The sequence below is a fragment of the Notolepis coatsorum genome (genome assembly GCF_963971535.1).
Source record: "Notolepis coatsorum genome assembly, chromosome: 10".
Classification (NCBI taxonomy): Eukaryota; Metazoa; Chordata; class Actinopteri; order Aulopiformes; family Paralepididae; genus Notolepis; species Notolepis coatsorum.
The window spans coordinates 130,773,448-130,792,181 of record NC_140174.1 but is presented as its reverse complement, the minus strand read 5'-3'; the positions used below and the strand labels follow the sequence as shown (position 1 = coordinate 130,792,181).

General features: G+C 46.6%; 1 protein-coding gene across 2 annotated transcripts in view; it reads right to left on the bottom strand.

Moving 5' to 3' along the window:
- Window positions 1-14,450: 14,450 nt before the first annotated feature.
- The window catches only part of coro1ca (coronin, actin binding protein, 1Ca), a 210,963-nt gene continuing 206,679 nt past the window's right edge, over window positions 14,451-18,734 (bottom strand). For both annotated transcript variants that reach the window (XM_084323731.1, XM_084323730.1), the window contains exon 11: window positions 14,451-17,944. In XM_084323731.1, the coding sequence (XP_084179857.1) occupies window positions 17,825-17,944 (120 nt within the window). In that variant the 3' untranslated portion in view covers window positions 14,451-17,824. The remainder of the gene's footprint in view (window positions 17,945-18,734) is intronic.

Here is an 18,734-nt window from a genome sequence, read left to right as displayed (position 1 = left end):
AACTTGAAACTGTGTTGCCTGGGTGGGACCTCCTATTGATTGATTGAAAACTTTATTAACAGATTGCAGAATGGGTACAGTACAGTACAGCTCAATACATACAATTGTTAAGGGGATGCAGACCAGAGAAAGACTTTCGTCTTGTTTACATCAGGGTCCCCCATTTTCAATTCATCATAACATATACACACAACATACAGATAGACAGTACTGCTACATCTATACATTTATGACATACCAGATTTGCAAATACAGTACTGTTTGTGATACAAAAAGAGTCCAAAAGAGTTTTTTTTTTTATCCACTTTTTCTCCCATTTTCTATTTTTCTCCCATCCCAATTTCGTATCGTCCAATTCAACCCTCCCCTGTCTCGAACGCTGTTTCATGCCTCCCACAAGCCGGCTGCAATGTGGACGAAGCCATACATAGCACGAGTCCCCTCCGATACTCGAGGTAGCAGCCGTCGCATCTTTTCACCTGCGCAGCGCGATCTTTCAGCGTCAGGGGTCTGCGCTTTGGAGGGACGCCGCCCCCGTCGCTTCTTGATTCTACTGCGCAGGCGCACCAACCGACCTGTAGGAGTCGCTGTCCACAACGTCCAATCCCCACCCATCAGTTCCCCTCCCCCTAATACTGCCAATTATATTAGTACGGACGACCAGCCAAACTGAAAGCAATGTGGAGCGCTGGGTTCGAACCCAGCGTCTCCAGCATTGGAGGTGAGTGCCTTGCCCACTGCACCACCTAGCCGCCCGAGAGTATATACATTTGACGTAGAAACTGTACATTGGAGGAGGTTGGGTAGGTGGGGTGTGGTTGGGTGGGTGGGGGGGGGGGGGGAACTGTACATTGGAGGTGGTTGGGTGGGTGGGGTGGGGGTTGGGTAGGGGGTGGGTGGGGGACACTGAGGTGGTTGGGGTGGGGGTTGGGTAGGGGGTGGGTGGGGGACACTGTACACTGTACATTGGAATATTGACAAAGCCATACTTGGTGATTTACTGTACATTGGAGGGGGTTGGGTTAGGACATTTGTGTTACGTCTGGTACTCTAGCGAGTGCCAGCACTTTAACTAGTGTTCTAACTATTGCGACAGTGTCGTGTTATTCTGTTGAGTTTCACGTTACGGCATATGGCCGTACGTGACGTAGACGTTGATGTTCTGACTTACGTTACAATGCATGTGTCTTCAGTTGAGTAAACACTGACATGCTGAAACTACGTGTTGTCTGATTCTTCCAACATAACATTGGCGACGAGAGATGGCTGAATTTTCGATCCCACCCCCTCCACCCTTCCTACCGCTGCCCGGTGAGCCGCCCGTCCCGTGGGCGCGTTGGATTTCCTCGTTCGAGACGTATATCCTGGCTACCGGTTTGGAATTGTCCGTGTGAGAAAACGTGCATTACTACAGCACTGTTTAGGCGTGGAGGGACAGCGTGTGTGTGTGAAACACTCGGCACATTAGTCAGTGGTGGCGCTCCTAAAGGGACATTTCGCCACTCCACAGACTGCACTCCTCCGTCGAGTTGTGTTCCGACGGAGGCATCAACGTACTGGCGAGTCAATAACGCAGTACGTCGCGGACCTACGGGGCTTGGCTAGCTCATGCAAGTTCGGGGAATTACAGGATGAAATGGTGAGAGACCAACTCATATTGAACACTGACAGTGATAAAATCAGGGAAAGACTACTGTTGGAAAATGACGAGCTGACATTAGCAGTAGCTATTAGACTAGCAGTGGAGGTGGAATCTGCTATGAACTGTGCAGCTAGTTTGTCTACCTCCCCCAGCCCCAACACACACGTGCCAGTAGAGGCTGCGAGCACACTCAGCTCAAGGGTGTCCCTCCTCAATGTGAGTGAAGACGATGGCGGGGACAATATACTGTTAGCCTCCCAGTCACGTGACCGCTCACGCCAGCCGTGTGGGAATTGTGGCTCCCTTTCACACAACTCCAGAGCCCAGACCTGCCCTGCCCGTGGCAAAGCCTGCTCCAACTGCGGGAGGCTAAACCACTTCCACAAGGTCTGCAGGTCAGCCCCAGCTAGCGCTTCCAAGCCACCGACCACTATCATCCATAATGTCAGCTCAGGACGAGTGCCATTCAAAACATGCTCATTGGTGGTTGGTGACATCACACTGCCCCTCCTCCTCGACACTGGAGCCACAGTCTCTATTGAATTGGGCGACATACTCAATTCTTCTCCCACAAACCACTGGGCCCGCCCACCACCACCCTGCGAGGCTACGCCGACTCCAAGATTGACATTGTTGGCTCCCTCCAGCTGCTGGTGAGGTACGGAGAAAAGACACTGCCTGCCTTCAATTTCAACATCGCACGCCGAGGGACCAACCTCCTCGGCCTCGACCTCTTCAGTGGCCTCGGTTTCTCTCTGCTGGACACCACAGGCTCAGAGATCCACACCGTCACCGCTGTCTCCTGGCAGCAACAGTGGCCGGCACTGTTCAACGGCGTGGGCTGCCTCCAGGTCTTCGCTCACCAGCCCCTGCTAGACCAAAAAGTGACTCCGGTCATCCAGCCCCTTCGCCGCTCCCCCCTGGCTCTCCGTGAGGGCATCGCCACCGAGTTACAGAAGATGCTGGACGACGACATCATCGAACAGGTGAACAGCACCCTGGATCTCCAACATGGTGGTAGCAAAGAAGAAGTCAGGTGAGCTGCGACTCTGCGTGGACATGAGAGCGGTAAACAAGGCCATCGTCCCTGATAAATACCCCCTGCCAACCACAGATGAGCTCACCGCCCAGTTCCACGGGTCCAAGGTGTTCTCTAAGCTGGACCATCGTCAGGGGTACCTCCAGGTGCCACTACACCCAGAGAGCCGCAACCTCACCGCGTTCATCACCCACAGGGGGGTCTTCCGTTACAAACGCATGGCTTCTGGCTTAAGCTCCGCCCCCAGCTGCTTCCAAAAGATCATGGCCTCCGTCTTCGCCGGGATCCCCGGGGTGGCCATCTACCTCGATGACATCGTGGTGCACGGGGCCAACGCCGAGAGTCACGACGCGAGCCTCCACAGTGTCTTAAGTGTGATGGCGAAGCACCACCTCACACTCAACGGCGAGAAGTGTATCTTTGCCACCACGACCATTGACTTTGTTGGGTTCCGCCTCTCGGCTGACGGCATGTACCCGCTCCAGTCAAACACAGAGGCCATACACAGTGTCCCAGAGCCCACCTCAGCGGCCCAGGTGGCCTCTTTCCTGGGCATGACGGCGTACTACCTCCGCTTCCTGCCACACTACTCCGACACAACTGTACCGCTGCGGAAGCTGTTGAAGCAGGACGAGCCCTGGCTCTGGACGCCTGCCTGCTCGAATGCTGTGCGCCTCCTCAAGTCCCAGCTCACCTCATCACCAGTCCTGGCGTTTTTCGACCTAGACAGCACCACCCTCGTCACGTGTGATGCCTCCGCCGCAGCCGTGGTACTGTCACAGCTGCACGGGGGTGTGGAGAGGCCGGTCGCTTTCGCTTCACGGGCCCTTAGCCCCACAGAACAGAGGTACTCAGTGGGGGAGCGAGAGGCCCTGGCCTGCATCTGGGCATGTGAGCGCTGGCATATGTACCTCTACGGCCACGCATTCACGCTTAGGACGGACCACCAGGCTCTCACTACCCTCCTCGCCACGTCAGGCACTGGCCACAAACCGCTCCGCCTCCACCGCTGGGCTGACCGCCTGCAGCAGTACAACTTTGGTTTGCAGTTCACGCCGGGCCGGGACAACGTAGTAGCTGACCTACTGTCACGCGCCATCCCCAGTCCCCCCACGGCCCCGCCCTCGACTCCCGATCGGGATCAGGCTGAGCATGACCTGGTCCAGCTCCTCCACACTCCCCTCCAAGAGACAGTGTCGCTGCGGGAGCTCCAGGATGCCTCGTCTGCTGACCCTGTCCTCTCTGCGCTCTCAACCTACATCAGGCAGGGTTGGCCGGCGAGGACACCTGACGAGCTGCTTCCCTATAGCAGACTCCGGGACGAGTTGTCATGCTGGAACGACTCCTGCATCGCTTGTGGGCTCTGTACTGTGGTCCCGAGTGTCCTTCGGGCGCGTGTCCTTGCTATGGCGCACGAGGGCCACTTGGGCATAGTCAGGCTCAAACAGCGGTGTCGTGACTTGGTGTGGTGGCCAGGCATCGACAGGGAAATCGAGACCCTGGTCAAGGACTGTACTGCCTGTCTTCTGAGCGGGAAGACCAGGGCCCCAGCCCCGCCCCCACCCATGCAGCCATTGGACTGGCCGTCCCAACCCTGGGAGCACCTGCAGCTCGACGTCTGTGGTGAACTGCACGGGGTACCGCATCACCAGCGTTTCCTCGTTGTGGTCTACGACCTCCACTCCAAGTGGCCTGAGGTGACGCCCCGTGGGCTCGGTCACAGCCGGGGTGCTGATTGAGATTCTCGAGTCCCTGTTCACACGCTGGGGCCTGCCCAAGAGGATCACGACAGACAATGGCCCCCAAATGATCTCCCACGAACTGGCCTCCTACCTGGGGGGTAAGGGGATACGTCATATCCGCACGTCGTTCTACAACCCGGCTGCGAACGGGGGGGTGGAACGGCTGAACCAATCCCTGAAGAATGGCATCAAAGCCCACCTGGCACAAGGGTGCACATTCATCAACGGTCTCCAACAGACGCTCCTGCACTACAGGGCTACTCAACACGCCACCACAGGCGTCTCCCCAGCCTCCCTCATGCTAGGGCGCGAGTTTCAGCTGCCCCTGGACAGGCTGCGCCCTACTCCGGCTCAGGCTCCAGCCCACCCGCTTCAAGCCACAGTCAACGCACGCCAGCGCCGGATGAAGGACCGTTTCGACAGGACCCGACATGCGAGACCACCTACCATCGCCGTCTCAGACTGGGTCAGGATTCGGCGACCCCACCGGGACAACAAGCTCCGGTCATTCTGGTCTGACCCGGTCCAGGTCAGACAGCAGCTTGGCCCGGCCTCATTCAGGCTGGCTGATGGGACGCGTTGGCATGCTGGCCGACTGCGCAGGGTGCAGGCTCCCGCTGCCCCGGGACAGGGTGTGCCCGCGGCTGTAGCTCTGCAGGACAGACGATTCAATGACGTTGCAGCCCCAGCACCCGCGGCTATAGCTCTGCAGGACAGACAATTTGATGATGTTGCAGCCCCAGCACCCGCGGCTCAGCCTGAGGCTGCGGGACCTCCGCCGTTGGCTGTTGCAGTGCCCGGGCCCCGCCCACTCCGAGCGCGCAACAGGCCTGCACACCTGAATGACTTTGAGACTGAGTATCACTCCTAGGTTGAGTGAAGGGGGGGGAAATGTTACGTCTGGTACTCTAGCGAGTGCCAGCACTTTAACTAGTGTTCTAACTATTGCGACAGTGTCGTGTTATTCTGTTGAGTTTCACGTTACGGCATATGGCGTACGTGACGTAGACGTTGATATTCTGACTTACGTTACAATGCATTTACTTCAGTTGAGTAAACACCGACATGCTGAAACTACGTGTTGTCTGATTCTTCCAACATAACAATTTGCAGGGGCCAGTTTCGAATTGCAGTCTCCCGTAGGTGTTCTTTGAGAGTGCTTTTGAAGGTGGGTAGTGATTCACATTCCTTTACAGCTTTTGGTAGGGCGTTCCACATTGATGTGGCATAATTGCGAAACGTGTTTAGTCCCTTGTTTGAGCCGAATCTGGGTTTAACATGATTTGTGGAGCTCCCTCTGGTGTTGTGATCGTGGTATTCACTGACCTTTGGGAAGTATTTTGACATGTACATGGGTACCTTGGTCGTGTAGTGTATCTTGTAGACCAGGCCCATTGCAAGTTGCTGTACTCTGTCGTCTACTCTAAGCCATCCTAGGTTGTCAAAGTGGGCAGGGGTGAGGTGGGTTCTAGGAGTCAGGTCAAGCAGTAGTCTGACCAGTTTATTTTGAGATGTTTGTAATTTTGTTTTTAGTGCCTTTGAGGTGCTTTGGTACCATGAGGTGCAAGCATAGTCGTAGTACCCTTGAATGAGTGCTCCTGCCAGAGTCCTCAGGGTATTCTTGTTTACCAGAAAGGAGTTCCGGTACAATAATCGAGTTCGTTGGTTGACTTTTTTTTTATTACATTGGATGCCATTTTGTCACAGGAAAGATTAGCCTCTAGGATGGAACCCAGGTAGGTAATTTCATCTTTCCTTGTGACAATATTGTCACCCACTGTAACTGAGAAGCCGTCGGTCTTTCTGAGTTTGTTATTTGAACCGAAGAGAATGGACTCTGTTTTGCTCATGTGTAATGATAGTTTGTTATCGGCGAGCCATATGCAGATTTTGCCTAGTTCCGAGCTGAGGGTTTTTTCAACCTGTAAGTGTAACTTGTTCTTGTCAGAGACCAGCAGGGCTGAGTCGTCCACAAACAGGAACAAGTTGCAGTCACAAGCTGACAACACGTAATTTGCATAAATTAGGAACAGTAGCGGTCCTAGTATGCTTCCTTGTGGAACACCACAGCTCACTGGGAGGGGATAGGGTACCGTTTACCTCCACCATCTGTTCTCTCCCCTCCAGGTAGGATTGCATCCAGCTCACTGATGGACTATCAAAACCAATTGCTTTTAGCTTGTCAATCAGAATGGTGTGATTGACAGTGTCGAAGGCCTTTTGTAGGTCCAGCATGACCATGCCGCAGTATTTGCCCGCGTCCACCTCTTGTTTGATGTGGTCGTTCAAATAGAGAAGGCATGTGTCAGTGGAGTGGGATGTTCTGAAGCCAGATTGGAATTCGTAGATTCGATTTTTTTCCGCAAGGTACTTTTCGACCTGTTCGTATACTATTTTTTCCATGACTTTCGAGATGGAGGTAAGGATAGAAACAGGGCGGTAGTTGCCTGGGTCTAATTTACTGCCCTTTTTGTGCAGGGGTGTTACTCTCGCAATTTTGAAGTCCTTGGGGACGTGTCCCTGTTTTATAGAGAGGTTTATTATGTGTGTGATGACTGGGGTGATGGCGGCTGCAGAGTCTCTTGAGGAATTTGGAGGGGATGTTGTCATGGCCAGTGGCCTTGTTCGGTTGGAGGGCACTCAGTTTTTTGAGTACCTCATCTGTTGTTACCATTTCCAGTTTGAAGTCGTCTTTGTGGACCCCTAGGTTCTTGTAGTATGCTACTATGTGTTCTATCCTGCGTTACTCATGTCACTGAAGTTCCTGTTCCCACCTTGAATCCACTGGGCTCTGCCTCTGCATGTCCAGGCCCTCAGCTTAAAGGGGCACTTCACCAAAAAAAGAATGCTGATTTATTTTGCACATAATCTCACACACATCCAAACACTCTAAAACAGTTTTGCACACATTCATTTAGTTTGACAGTTATTGAAGAAGAAGAAGTCTTTATTCGTGCACACACATGCGATGGGCAACCCACAGGAACACACACATGCACTGAGTCGCTGATGAAATGTTCTCTGCACTTCCCATCCCGTCGTCCTTCCCCCCCCAAGGGCACCCGGGGACCAATCCAAGTGCTCCTGTCCGTCTTCGTCAGGGATGCGATCTGTTGTGCATGTTCTTCCATTGGGTTTATCTTATCGGGAGGGGAAACCCTTGCGAGCACGGGGAGAACATGAAAACTCCACACAGAAAGGCCCGGGAGATACCCCACCTGGGTAACTGGCAACACGGCAACCTGGTCCCCAAGCGGGAATCGAACCCAGGACCTTCTAGCTGTGAGGCGACAGTGTTAACCACTACACCACCGCCTCATGAGAGTAATTAAATGAATGAGTTTGAATATGGCCACCAGTGATGTCATCAGGGACAGGGCAAAAGGATGCAAATCGTTGTGTTGTGTTAATTACAGCTCCATAAAATTATATGGTAGCAGTCCCTATAAAACAAGGTATTGCAATTTTAACCTCTACATTATTTCATGGTGCGGTAATTAACACAACACAATGACATCACTGGTGGCCATATTCAAACTCATTTACTCTCAATAACTGTCCAAATAAATCAATGTGTGCAAAACTGTTGAGTGTGTGTGAGATTGCGTGCAAAATAAACCAGCATTGTTTTTGGTGAAGTGCTCCATTAATGAGGAATGTGGCAGCAACGTCTAGGAGGAAAAAGCAAAAAAAAAATAAAGGCAGCATGATAAACCATGATAAACTAACCTTAATGCTAACTTGAAGTCAATTTCATGCTAATGAGTATGGCGAACGCAGCGGTACTTCCCATCATGCACCTTGTGGCTGCATCCACTCTACATAGAACATTTGTTGAATGCAGCTAATGTTAAATAATTACTAAATTAAGACACAGCACATAGGCCACATAGCAATACTCTATACCACAGGAAACACATAAATAGGCCTACATTCCTCTACACAGCACACACCCCCCCTCACACTCTCAACACACACATTGACTACACGCTGGACACACACACGCACACACACACACACACACACACATACATACACACATTGACTCATTTGGTGAGAGATCTCACCAGATTAGCCAGAAATCGCTAATATACGACTAGCCAAGGGATTAGAGACCCCGGTCAACCACTGGTCAACATACCACAGTCTCCATTAATCACAGATCGTTATCGATACACACACACGCACATATGTACACGTAAAAGTGCGTACCACGCACTCATGCACGCCTGACATACAGGCTGACCAATACACAAGACACACGACGTGCACTCAGGACGAAGACCACATACACACTGGACTATTGGGGGACCAATAAAAACACTAGGATAAGAGAGGAGGGGGACTGGACTTCACTTTTTCTCTGCTTTGACTGGACTGGACGGACGAGACTGCTGGACACTGACTGGACTGACGGACTGGACTGACACAATGACTTGACTGCATTTTCTTTTTATACACGACCGGCCGGTTGTACCAACTAGATTTCAATTGTACCTTGCTTATTCACTTTTTATATTACTTTGCTTGTTCACTTTTTATAATAAATACCGTCAAAAGTGTTTCATCTCTTTTATCTTTAAATATCTTATTACAACTTTCAGGTTTCCGAGTTTAAAACGTGACACTAATGCATATATTTTATTATATTTATCATGATTTGACCCAGAATAGTTTCTAATTGTGTCTTTTAACACTTTGGGAGCCAGCCGTGTTTTCCTTTTTACCCCCTTGAATGCCCACATCCACTCCAATGTTAACGTTAATATCGCCTAATCTATGTTTTAAATTATGGCTATGTGTCTAATCTGCCCGTCGCTTATCAAAGACTCATTTTCCAGTCAACATTGTCATGGCAGATTGTTTTTTTATCGCTTCATTTCCGTTTTCTAGCATTTTGAAAATCACTTGTTTTCACGGAAAAAACAACACATTCTATGATAATCGCCTTTTACTGGAATATTCTAGAACATTGTAATTTTTCGGCCTATTTATGAATCGTTTTCAAATAAACGCTAGATGATCGATAGTATATGTGTACGCAAATGCACGCTCGTGCCGCCAGTTGAAAATCGATTCTCCTATTTCCTGACCGCGAGCAGAGTCAAACAGCCTATCACCATAATCACATAAAAGCTTATATCTCTGTGAAAACGAGTCTGATTATCCTAATACTGATAACATACTGATACATAAATGTACATGATAGGTGTACATGATGAATGTACATGACAAATGTACATGCTAAATGTACATTATAAATGTACATGATAAGTGTACATGATGAATGTACATGATAAAGTGTACAGGATAAGTGTACATGATAAGTGTACATGATAAGTGTGCATGATAAGTGTACATGATAAATGTACATGATGAATGTACATGATAAATGTACATGAAAAACACTATTTGGATTGTAAATATGTGTATATGTGCTGTGCTGTGTGCTGTATAAGATAAGAGATTCCTTGTTGAATGTTGAAAATAATGTGCTTTTTATTGTTTTCTACAGTGAGGAGCAAGGAGCAGAAGAACTGCCTTCAACCAGTTCAGTGCAGGCGAGACATGGAAGGAGGGCTAACCAAGACAGGTGAGAGACTTATTATTATTATTATTATTATTATTATTATTATTATTATTATTATTATTATTATTATTATTATTATTATTATTATTATTATTATTATTATTATTATTATTAGTGCTTTTGTTTAGTTATAACTCTGTTCATAAAAGTTGAAAATAATGTATTTTTACATGTCATTGTCTACAGCAGGGGTGGCCAACCAGTCAGAGACTAAGAGCCACACAAATTACTGTGGTACCACAAAGAGCCACACCAGCGTTTCTCAACCTTTTTTTTCAGTCACGGCACCCTTCATGTGTTTATAGGTCTCACCCTCTGGCCTCTGAAGTTGCTAATGTCTTTTTTATTTGGGCCTCACAGGGTTAAAAGTACCCTGTGAGACCCACAGTTGCAAAATTACAAAATTACTTTTAGCCATTTAAAAAAATAATGTTTATTTAAAAAATGAAAGGGTAACTATTTTACTATTTCTTTCACTATTTGGGCACTTTTACACAATTCCTGTGAGTCTATGGAACACCTAGGTTTTTTTTCAAAAAAAATAAATGCATTGTTTTGTATTTCTAATCAAGTACTCAAAAACCGCATTTTTCTACCTCAAGATCTTAAGCCGTTTTGAGGCTGGGCTCCAACCACTGTGTGGCCTGGTGCCAACTGCCACATCAACTGCCACATTATTATGCAGCTGAGAAATCTGACATCACAGATATGCACATTTTCAGATGACTCAGTTCAGTGAGGGTGAATATTGTGAGAGGAGAATTGGAAGAATGCGCCAATATGAGATTTAGAGACATAGATCCTATTAATATAAGTCCACATAGCTAAGAAACAATGGTAAACACTGAAAAAGGCCATTTATAAGATAGTTCCCCTTTAAGCACATGTATAGTCAATTGGTCCTGTTGTTCAGCCTCACAATGCTATTTGATAGTAAATGTGTTTATATGTCCCACCCTCTGGCCTCTGAAGTTGCTAATGTTTTTTTAATTTGAGCCTCACAGGGTTAACCTCTTAAGCACGAGATATACAGTAAAGGTGTATATTTTCAACATTACGTTTGTTTACCAATTATTTTAACTGTTATTAGTGAAATATAAGAAATCTCAGGGCATTGAGTCGGAAACCGGCGCATATTGACAGGAGGAAGTGGCACATCCAAAAGTGAGTGTAGTCTTTTGAAGGAAGAGACTCAGGGCTTTCAAATTTCGAAAAACTACCCTACCCAGCTCACACCAGCCCCTGTCAATCATCTGACTTCTGGATTTACTTTTTAATTTCTCTTATTTTTGGGGATTATCTCCCACAAACCTGAACGTTATTGCCATAAAACAGAACGCAGTTAGTTTCTCTACCTTTCTGTGAACGTCTTGCAAAAAACGGTGTTGCAATATGATGAAAAATGGTGGAGAAATTTACATTATAAAAAAGATGGCAGAATTCAGTACTGTATCTACAAAACCTTCTGTTTAATCATCTTCCCTTTATTCATTTGCTTAGATTTTTCAGGTCTGGTAAATTTTAGCATGGTGTTATTCACAGTCAAAGATAATTATTTTTTTTTTTAAATAGAATTGATATTCTCCTTTGGTTCATTACAATTTACTCAAGCCTAGTAACAGACACACTATTTCTGACACTGATACATATATGTCCCTAGATTCAGATACCAAGAACATGCAAATGGACCATTTAAAAAAAGAATTGTAAATGTTTATTCTACGTCCTTATGGAATGAGTGACATTAAAAAAAAATTAATGACGGGCAAAGAGCCGCATGCGGCTCGCGAGCCGCGGGTTGGCCACCCCTGGTCTACACAGGGTATCTGCAGGTTTAGCCCAGTCAGATTTAAGGCTTTTTAAGACTTTTTAATGCCACTCAGAATTAAATTTAATACCAATTTCACGATAACAAAATGGCAAAAATCATGGGTACTCTCAGTACTCATTCAAGGGTACTACGACTATGCCTGCACCTCATGGTACCAAAGCACCTCAAAGGCACTAAAAACAAGATTACAAACATCACAAAACAAACTGGTCAGACTACTGCTTAACCTCACTCCTAAAACCCACTTTACCCCTGCCCACATTCAAAACCGCTCTTAAAGAGCACCTACGGGAGACTGCAATTCGAAACTGGCCACCGTAAATGTCCAACCCCCCCCCCCCCCCCCCCTAATGTACAGTCTCATCCCCATCATATATATATAATATTTTCTGTTAGGATCTCTGGGTAACAGTACTGTATATTGTTTGCATATCGTATATGTCACAAATGTAACAGTACTACAGTATATACCTGTATGTCATGTATGTCCCTATGCCATAAATGTCATGTCATATATGTTGTGCATGTCATACATGTCACTATGAATTGAAAATGGGGGACCCTGATGTAAACAAGACAAACGTCTTTCTGTGGTCTGCATCCCCTTAACAATTGTGTGTATTGAGCCGTACTGTATTATTTGTACCCATTCTGCAATCTGTTAAATACAATTTTCATTAATTCATTCATTCACAGACAGTAACACAGGACAAAAACACATTTCAACCCCCTCCCTTCCATAATTATAATTTAAATTGACATTCACGTAAAAGTAAGCTTACTATTCTAATATTATATTCTTGTCTCCAACATGATGTGTTTCTTTTCTCTTCTTGATCGATTGAAAACTTTATTAACAGATTGTAGAATGGGTACAGTACAGTACAGCTCAATAATTGTTAAGGGGATGCAGACCAGAGAAAGACTTTCGTCTTGTTTACATCAAGGTCCCCCATTTTCAATTCATCATAACATATATGACATACATGACATACAGATAGACAGTACTGCTACATCTATACATTTATGACATACCAGATTTGCAAATACAGTACTGTTTGTGATACGAAAAGAGTCCAGAAAAGAGAGTATATACATTTGACGTAGAAACTGTACATTGGAGGAGGTTGGGTAGGTGGGGTGGGGTTGGGGGGGACTGTACATTGGAGGTGGTTCGGTGGGTGGGAGGGGTGGGGGACACTGTACAACTGTACAAGCAAAACTGTACATTGGAATATTGACAAAACCATACTTGGTAATTTACTGTACATTGGAGGGGGTTGTGTTAGGACATTTACAGGGGCTAGTTTCGAATTGCAGTCTCCCGTAGGTGTTCTTTGAGTGTTTTTGAAAGTGGGTAGTGATTCACATTCCTTTACAGCTTTGGGTAGGGCGTTCCACATTGATGTGGCATAATTGCGAAACGTGTTTAGTCCCTTGTTTGAGCCGAATCTGGGTTTAACATGATTTGTGGAGCTCCCTCTGGTGTTGTGATCGTGGTATTCACTGACCTTTGGGAAGTATTTTGACATGTACATGGGTACCTTGGTCGTGTAGTGTATCTTGTAGACCAGGCCCATTGCAAGTTGCTGTACTCTGTCGTCTACTCTAAGCCATCCTAGGTTGTCAAAGTGGGAAGGGGTGATCAAAGTCCTTTTAGCTTGGCCCTCAGAGCCCACCACCTTTTTTTTTGGATCTTTTTCCCCCTCCTTTTTCCTCCGATTTTCTCCCATCCCAATGTTAGTCGTTATGCCAATTCCCAATCCCCTTCCTGGTCGCTGCGCACTTACCACCCACAGTCGGTCTGGGAGAGTGGAGGCTATCACGTGCTTCCTCCGACACACGTCTAGCCAATCAACCACTTCTTTTCACCTGGCAGCGCGGACTCTCACTGAGAGGGCGTAGCGTGTGGAAGGATCACACTATCCCACTTAGATCCTATCCGCGCTTAGCAGGCGCCCCGACCGAACTGTAGGAGTCGCTGTTTACAACGACCCGGACCCACCCCGCCAGCTTCTCCCACCCTCTAATACTGCCAATTGTATTAGTGTGAACGGCCAGCCAAGCTGGTGACAACCCCGGAGCTGTGAGCTGGATTCGAACAGGCGAATCCAGCGTCTCTGGGGTTGGTGACGAACGCAATCTCCGCTACGCCACCTGACCGCCCAGAGCCCACCACTTCTAAATATTCTATATATTTTTTAAAGTGACATAAAAACGCCACTGTGCGTGCGTGCACGTGTATGTGTGTGTGGGGGGGGCCTCCACAAGAATCTGGCCCAGGGGCCTCTGAAGTCTTAATCTGGCCTTGCACACACTACCCACCCCATTTAGGACAGCCGAAACCCGTCCAATCTTTCGCCGTTGACTAAAGACACACTTGAACCATTATCTAAAAGAAATTAAAAGATAACCCTAACTAACCTTACTGTCATGCACTTATATACTAACCTACACTGTAACACAACACTTTGATGAACATTGTTACTCAGCTGATAGTTGTGCCCTTCCTGATGACTTATCGTACAGAACTTGTAAGTCACTTTGGATAAAAGCGCCAGCTAAATTACAAAATGTAAATAAACAAACAAACTATAAAGAGGTGCCACTTTTTAAAATGTCTTTATTCATTTTTCTTATAATCAACTTACGGTATGGTGCTTGAAGCAGGAATAATGAACAAAAACGTTGGGCAGACCTCCACAAGAGGCTTTAATCCCGGGTTGTTTTCTCCTGGGATCAATTGCTTTCTTTTTGATATTCATAATACCTGTGAAAAAAAGAGAGGATGTCTTTTTTTCCCACATGGCGCATTGAGACAAGGGGGAAGACAAAGACTGGGGGACACATTTAAAACCCACCGTAACCCAACTCCCATACTAACACCCACTTGAGCCAAACAACACATTAAAAATATGTGTAAAAAATAAAGAAAAATGAAAATAAAATAAACACAAAACACGGTCATGTTATTTACACAGCTTTCAATCATTTTCTAGACCTTTATTTCAAACATACATCTATCTCTCAAACGCACATTTCTCCAACCTACGACATCCCTTTGAATGGCTATCCAATAATATTCCATACATCACACATCATAGCTCTTGTGCCTAGAGCACTACAGAGTCCAAAGAGTAGCGGCCTCCTACAAGATGGGGCAGTGCAGCGTAAGACACAAACAGGGCTCCTCCAGACACGCCTGGAGCCTTCTTTACATTTACTGCCAAATACACCAGTCATATGTGACCGAACGGTGCACGGTCAATTTCAGCATCGCATCTCGAGTCCAAGATGGATCAACGGACCATGTGCACAAAGATGACAACTTCCTCTGGTTTTAACATCATTACTTAATATTTCATATCCATCCTTTGGTGCAGTGTCCAAATGTTGGGTATGTTCATAAACTGTTGTTCAGATCACCAATTTCCAAAGTTTCTATTTAGATGCTTAGGAGATGATTTATTCGATTTAGTTTTAATATGATAAGATAATAATTTCATACTTTAAATAAAAGTTTTTTTTTTTTTATGAATACACCCAACAAAACGCATCCAGAAATGCTACAGTATATGATGCACACAAATTGTTCCATTATGGATACACATGGCACTGGACCATACAACATCATCCAGGGAACATGGTCCGTTGACGACAACGCTACCGTCAAATACTTCCTTTCGCTTGGCACCTGAAAACATAACTTAAAACCTGGGCAACCTATTAAACCTCACTTCCTCTAAACAACTCAAACCAATCTTGTTCACACACACAGTCCCTCTAACAGCACACACTGGCGCTCGCCACCAGCACTCTAGTGCTCACTTCTATGGCACTTTCTGGTCTCGTTTCTGTGATAAGAAGCTGGGAAGGCAAACAACAGACCGAACCACCACCCCTCTTACCTTCCCTCTGGAAAACAAGCAGATAAAGTAGCATGACAACACAACTTTAATTATAGTAGGCAAATCAGTCAAATCAACAAACCCTATGGACGATCCAAATGTTTTCTTGCCCCCCCCCCCCCCCCCCCACCTAATACTTAGCTATACTGACTCGGGACCATTGAGAAACAACCATTTGAAAACCAAGAAATAGAATAGCTATGGTAAATTGACCCATTGTCACAGGGTGGCCAGTGACATCAGAGCAAAATGGCCACCGTGTGACTACAGTCAATGCACAGCTGGAGAAGGAAACAGTGGCTACATTTAAGAAGATATGACCCCAACGATTCAAGTCATTGTAGTTACAGGCAAGTCTCAGTCACGTTCCACCGTGAGTCCACTTTCATAACCAACCCCTCTTTCTCACAAGCACACATCCGGTGAAGATGAACACCCAAAGGGAAACGTGTCAAACATCAACAGGTACATCCTTACAAAAATAAAAAATAAAAAAACGACACATACTGTATGAGGCAACGTAGTCAAGACCCGAGCCTTCATAATCCAAATGGAATGGTCTCCGAAGCAAATTTGCAGATTTACCGGTAATCGTAACCGAGCGACAGTTAATTATGATCAAGTTGAGGCGAGGCTTATCAATTACAGCGTTGCACACATTCCTGATAGTCACGTTCCTGGCCGTTCCTGGCTGTATAGGTAAAAGAATGGGTGAAGGGATTGGACCAACAGGAGAATCCCACTGCCAGGTCACAGAACACAAACACACACACGACGCCTGAGGCTGGTGACTGAACCGCTTGAAAAAAAGAAAACACTAAAAACAAAGTACAACTGAAACAAGCCTTTTCTGTGGAAAACTTGATCATCCACAATGTCATTGGTCCTTCCAAGAGCAGTACGCAAAGATTTCAACAAAAAAACAAAATGCCACTCAAAAACCAGCCACCACTGTACCAGTCAGAACCACAGACTGCAGTACAGGGTTTAATGACCGTAGAGAGGAATTTATAAAGTATTCTTTGAGAACAAAACCAATGGCGAAAGAGACTCGAGATTGTTTGGCATTGACCTGTGTAGCTTAGTGCATGTAAGACTATGCATGTTATTACACCGGATATGAAAGGAATGCATGTTTACATTAACGTCTGTATGTAGGGATAGTGTAGCTTTACCACATACAGTAAGGATGGACACATTTCAAACCCTCCCTCTTTTCTTGATCCGCCAATCTAACAAGTTTGTCCGAGGGAAGCAACCGTTGTGATTGGCGGCTCAAGAAAAGAGGGCGGAGTTTGAGATAGATCAATTACGTCATCTTTGTTTAAGAGTGAGTGTATCAAAAGACTGTGGGACACCAACATTTGATTTAATTAGGAATGATTTCTCCTTCCTCAAAATTGAGGGGTTTGGACTTCCGTCAAGCCCACTGATCGCAACCATCAAATTCGTCTTGATTTAATATTTTTACAGTAAAGGATCAACCGACGGAATCCTCACCCTTGCATTACCAGCCTGTTGCATTGTCCCTCATGGTTTGCATTTGAATCTTCACCAGAACACAGAGAGGAGTAAGAAAATACTGTCAAGGAGGTGTAAACTAATTTCATTTGAATTTGGCAACAGAAGAAGTTGGGGGGGGGGGGGGGGGGGGGGGCAGGCGGAACATGAAATACTGACACCTACAAAAACATTTGGGTACCATAGGAAAGAAGAGGAATTGTTCACATTGGAATTGTCTTGGTAATAACAAAAAGGAATATGTAAGACATTTTTTTATACAACAGACAACAAAATAACTGCCAACAGGTTAAAAGGAATAGATTTTCTCTTTCTCAACAAAAAGCAAGAATATTTTCTGCAAAAGTTTTGCCATACTTCTTTCTCATTCCATCCGTGTTAACTGAGGGTTAGGGGCTGGCTAAGAATAAAGTTCATCTGGAATGTTGCTTGGGATTGTTGCTAGGCAGGCCTAAGGCGGAACGCTGTCATTGAGATTGGCAGTGACGGGTCCCGCCCACCTCCCAGCCAATGGAACGTCCTGAATTGTTGCGGGTTGGGGGGAGGGGTATTTAAATGGAAACTTTGGACATCTGCTCTTCAAGTTGGATGATTCGCTTCTCCTGACTGCTGACCAGGTCCTTGAGGGATTCGATTTCTTTCAAGATCTCCTCCAGCTTGGCTTCATTTTCCTGTGAGATGGAGAGAAACAAGATAGAATGTGACACCATTTCCAGACACGTTTGTACCTCATTCACCACACTACTGTATTCTCACTATTACAGTATAACACCCAATTCTGTGTCATTAATATTAACAAAAAGAGACACCCATCTCCAGTCTGTCCTAGAGACTGGGCAGCCTATGCCATGTGGCAGGGTCCGGTAACCCATGGGTTAAGATGCTTTCGCCTGACGGCTGTACTGCAGGAGCCCTGCAAGTGGGCCCTGATTACAGGCCAGGGCTCCAGAGAGAAGGCATGGGCTGGGTCAGGGCGGGCGGCTGTGTTGTGGGTGAGGTGGGGCAGGACGCCCAGAGCAGCAGCAGCAGACCCTCAGTTTGTGGGTCAGGGAGAGGGGGGAGAACATCGTCCACAAACCACCTCACGAAGTCAGCCAGTAATCTGCCCCACGGAAGTTCTTAAAACATGTACAGCGAGTTCACGGTACATGTTCCAGAGAACCTGCTGCAAAGTGAGACAGTCGGGACTGAGTGGCATTGATGATGACTGAGACACAGCAGGGGGAGGAGGTGATGATGATGATGACTGAGACACAGCAGGGGGAGGAGGTGATGATGATGATGACTGAGACACAGCAGGGGGAGGAGGTGATGATGATGATGACTGAGACACAGCAGGGGGAGGAGGTGATGATGATGATGACAGAGACACAGCAGGGGGAGGAGGTGATGATGATGATGACTGAGACACAGCAGGGGGAGGAGGTGATGATGATGATGACTGAGACACAGCAGGGGGAG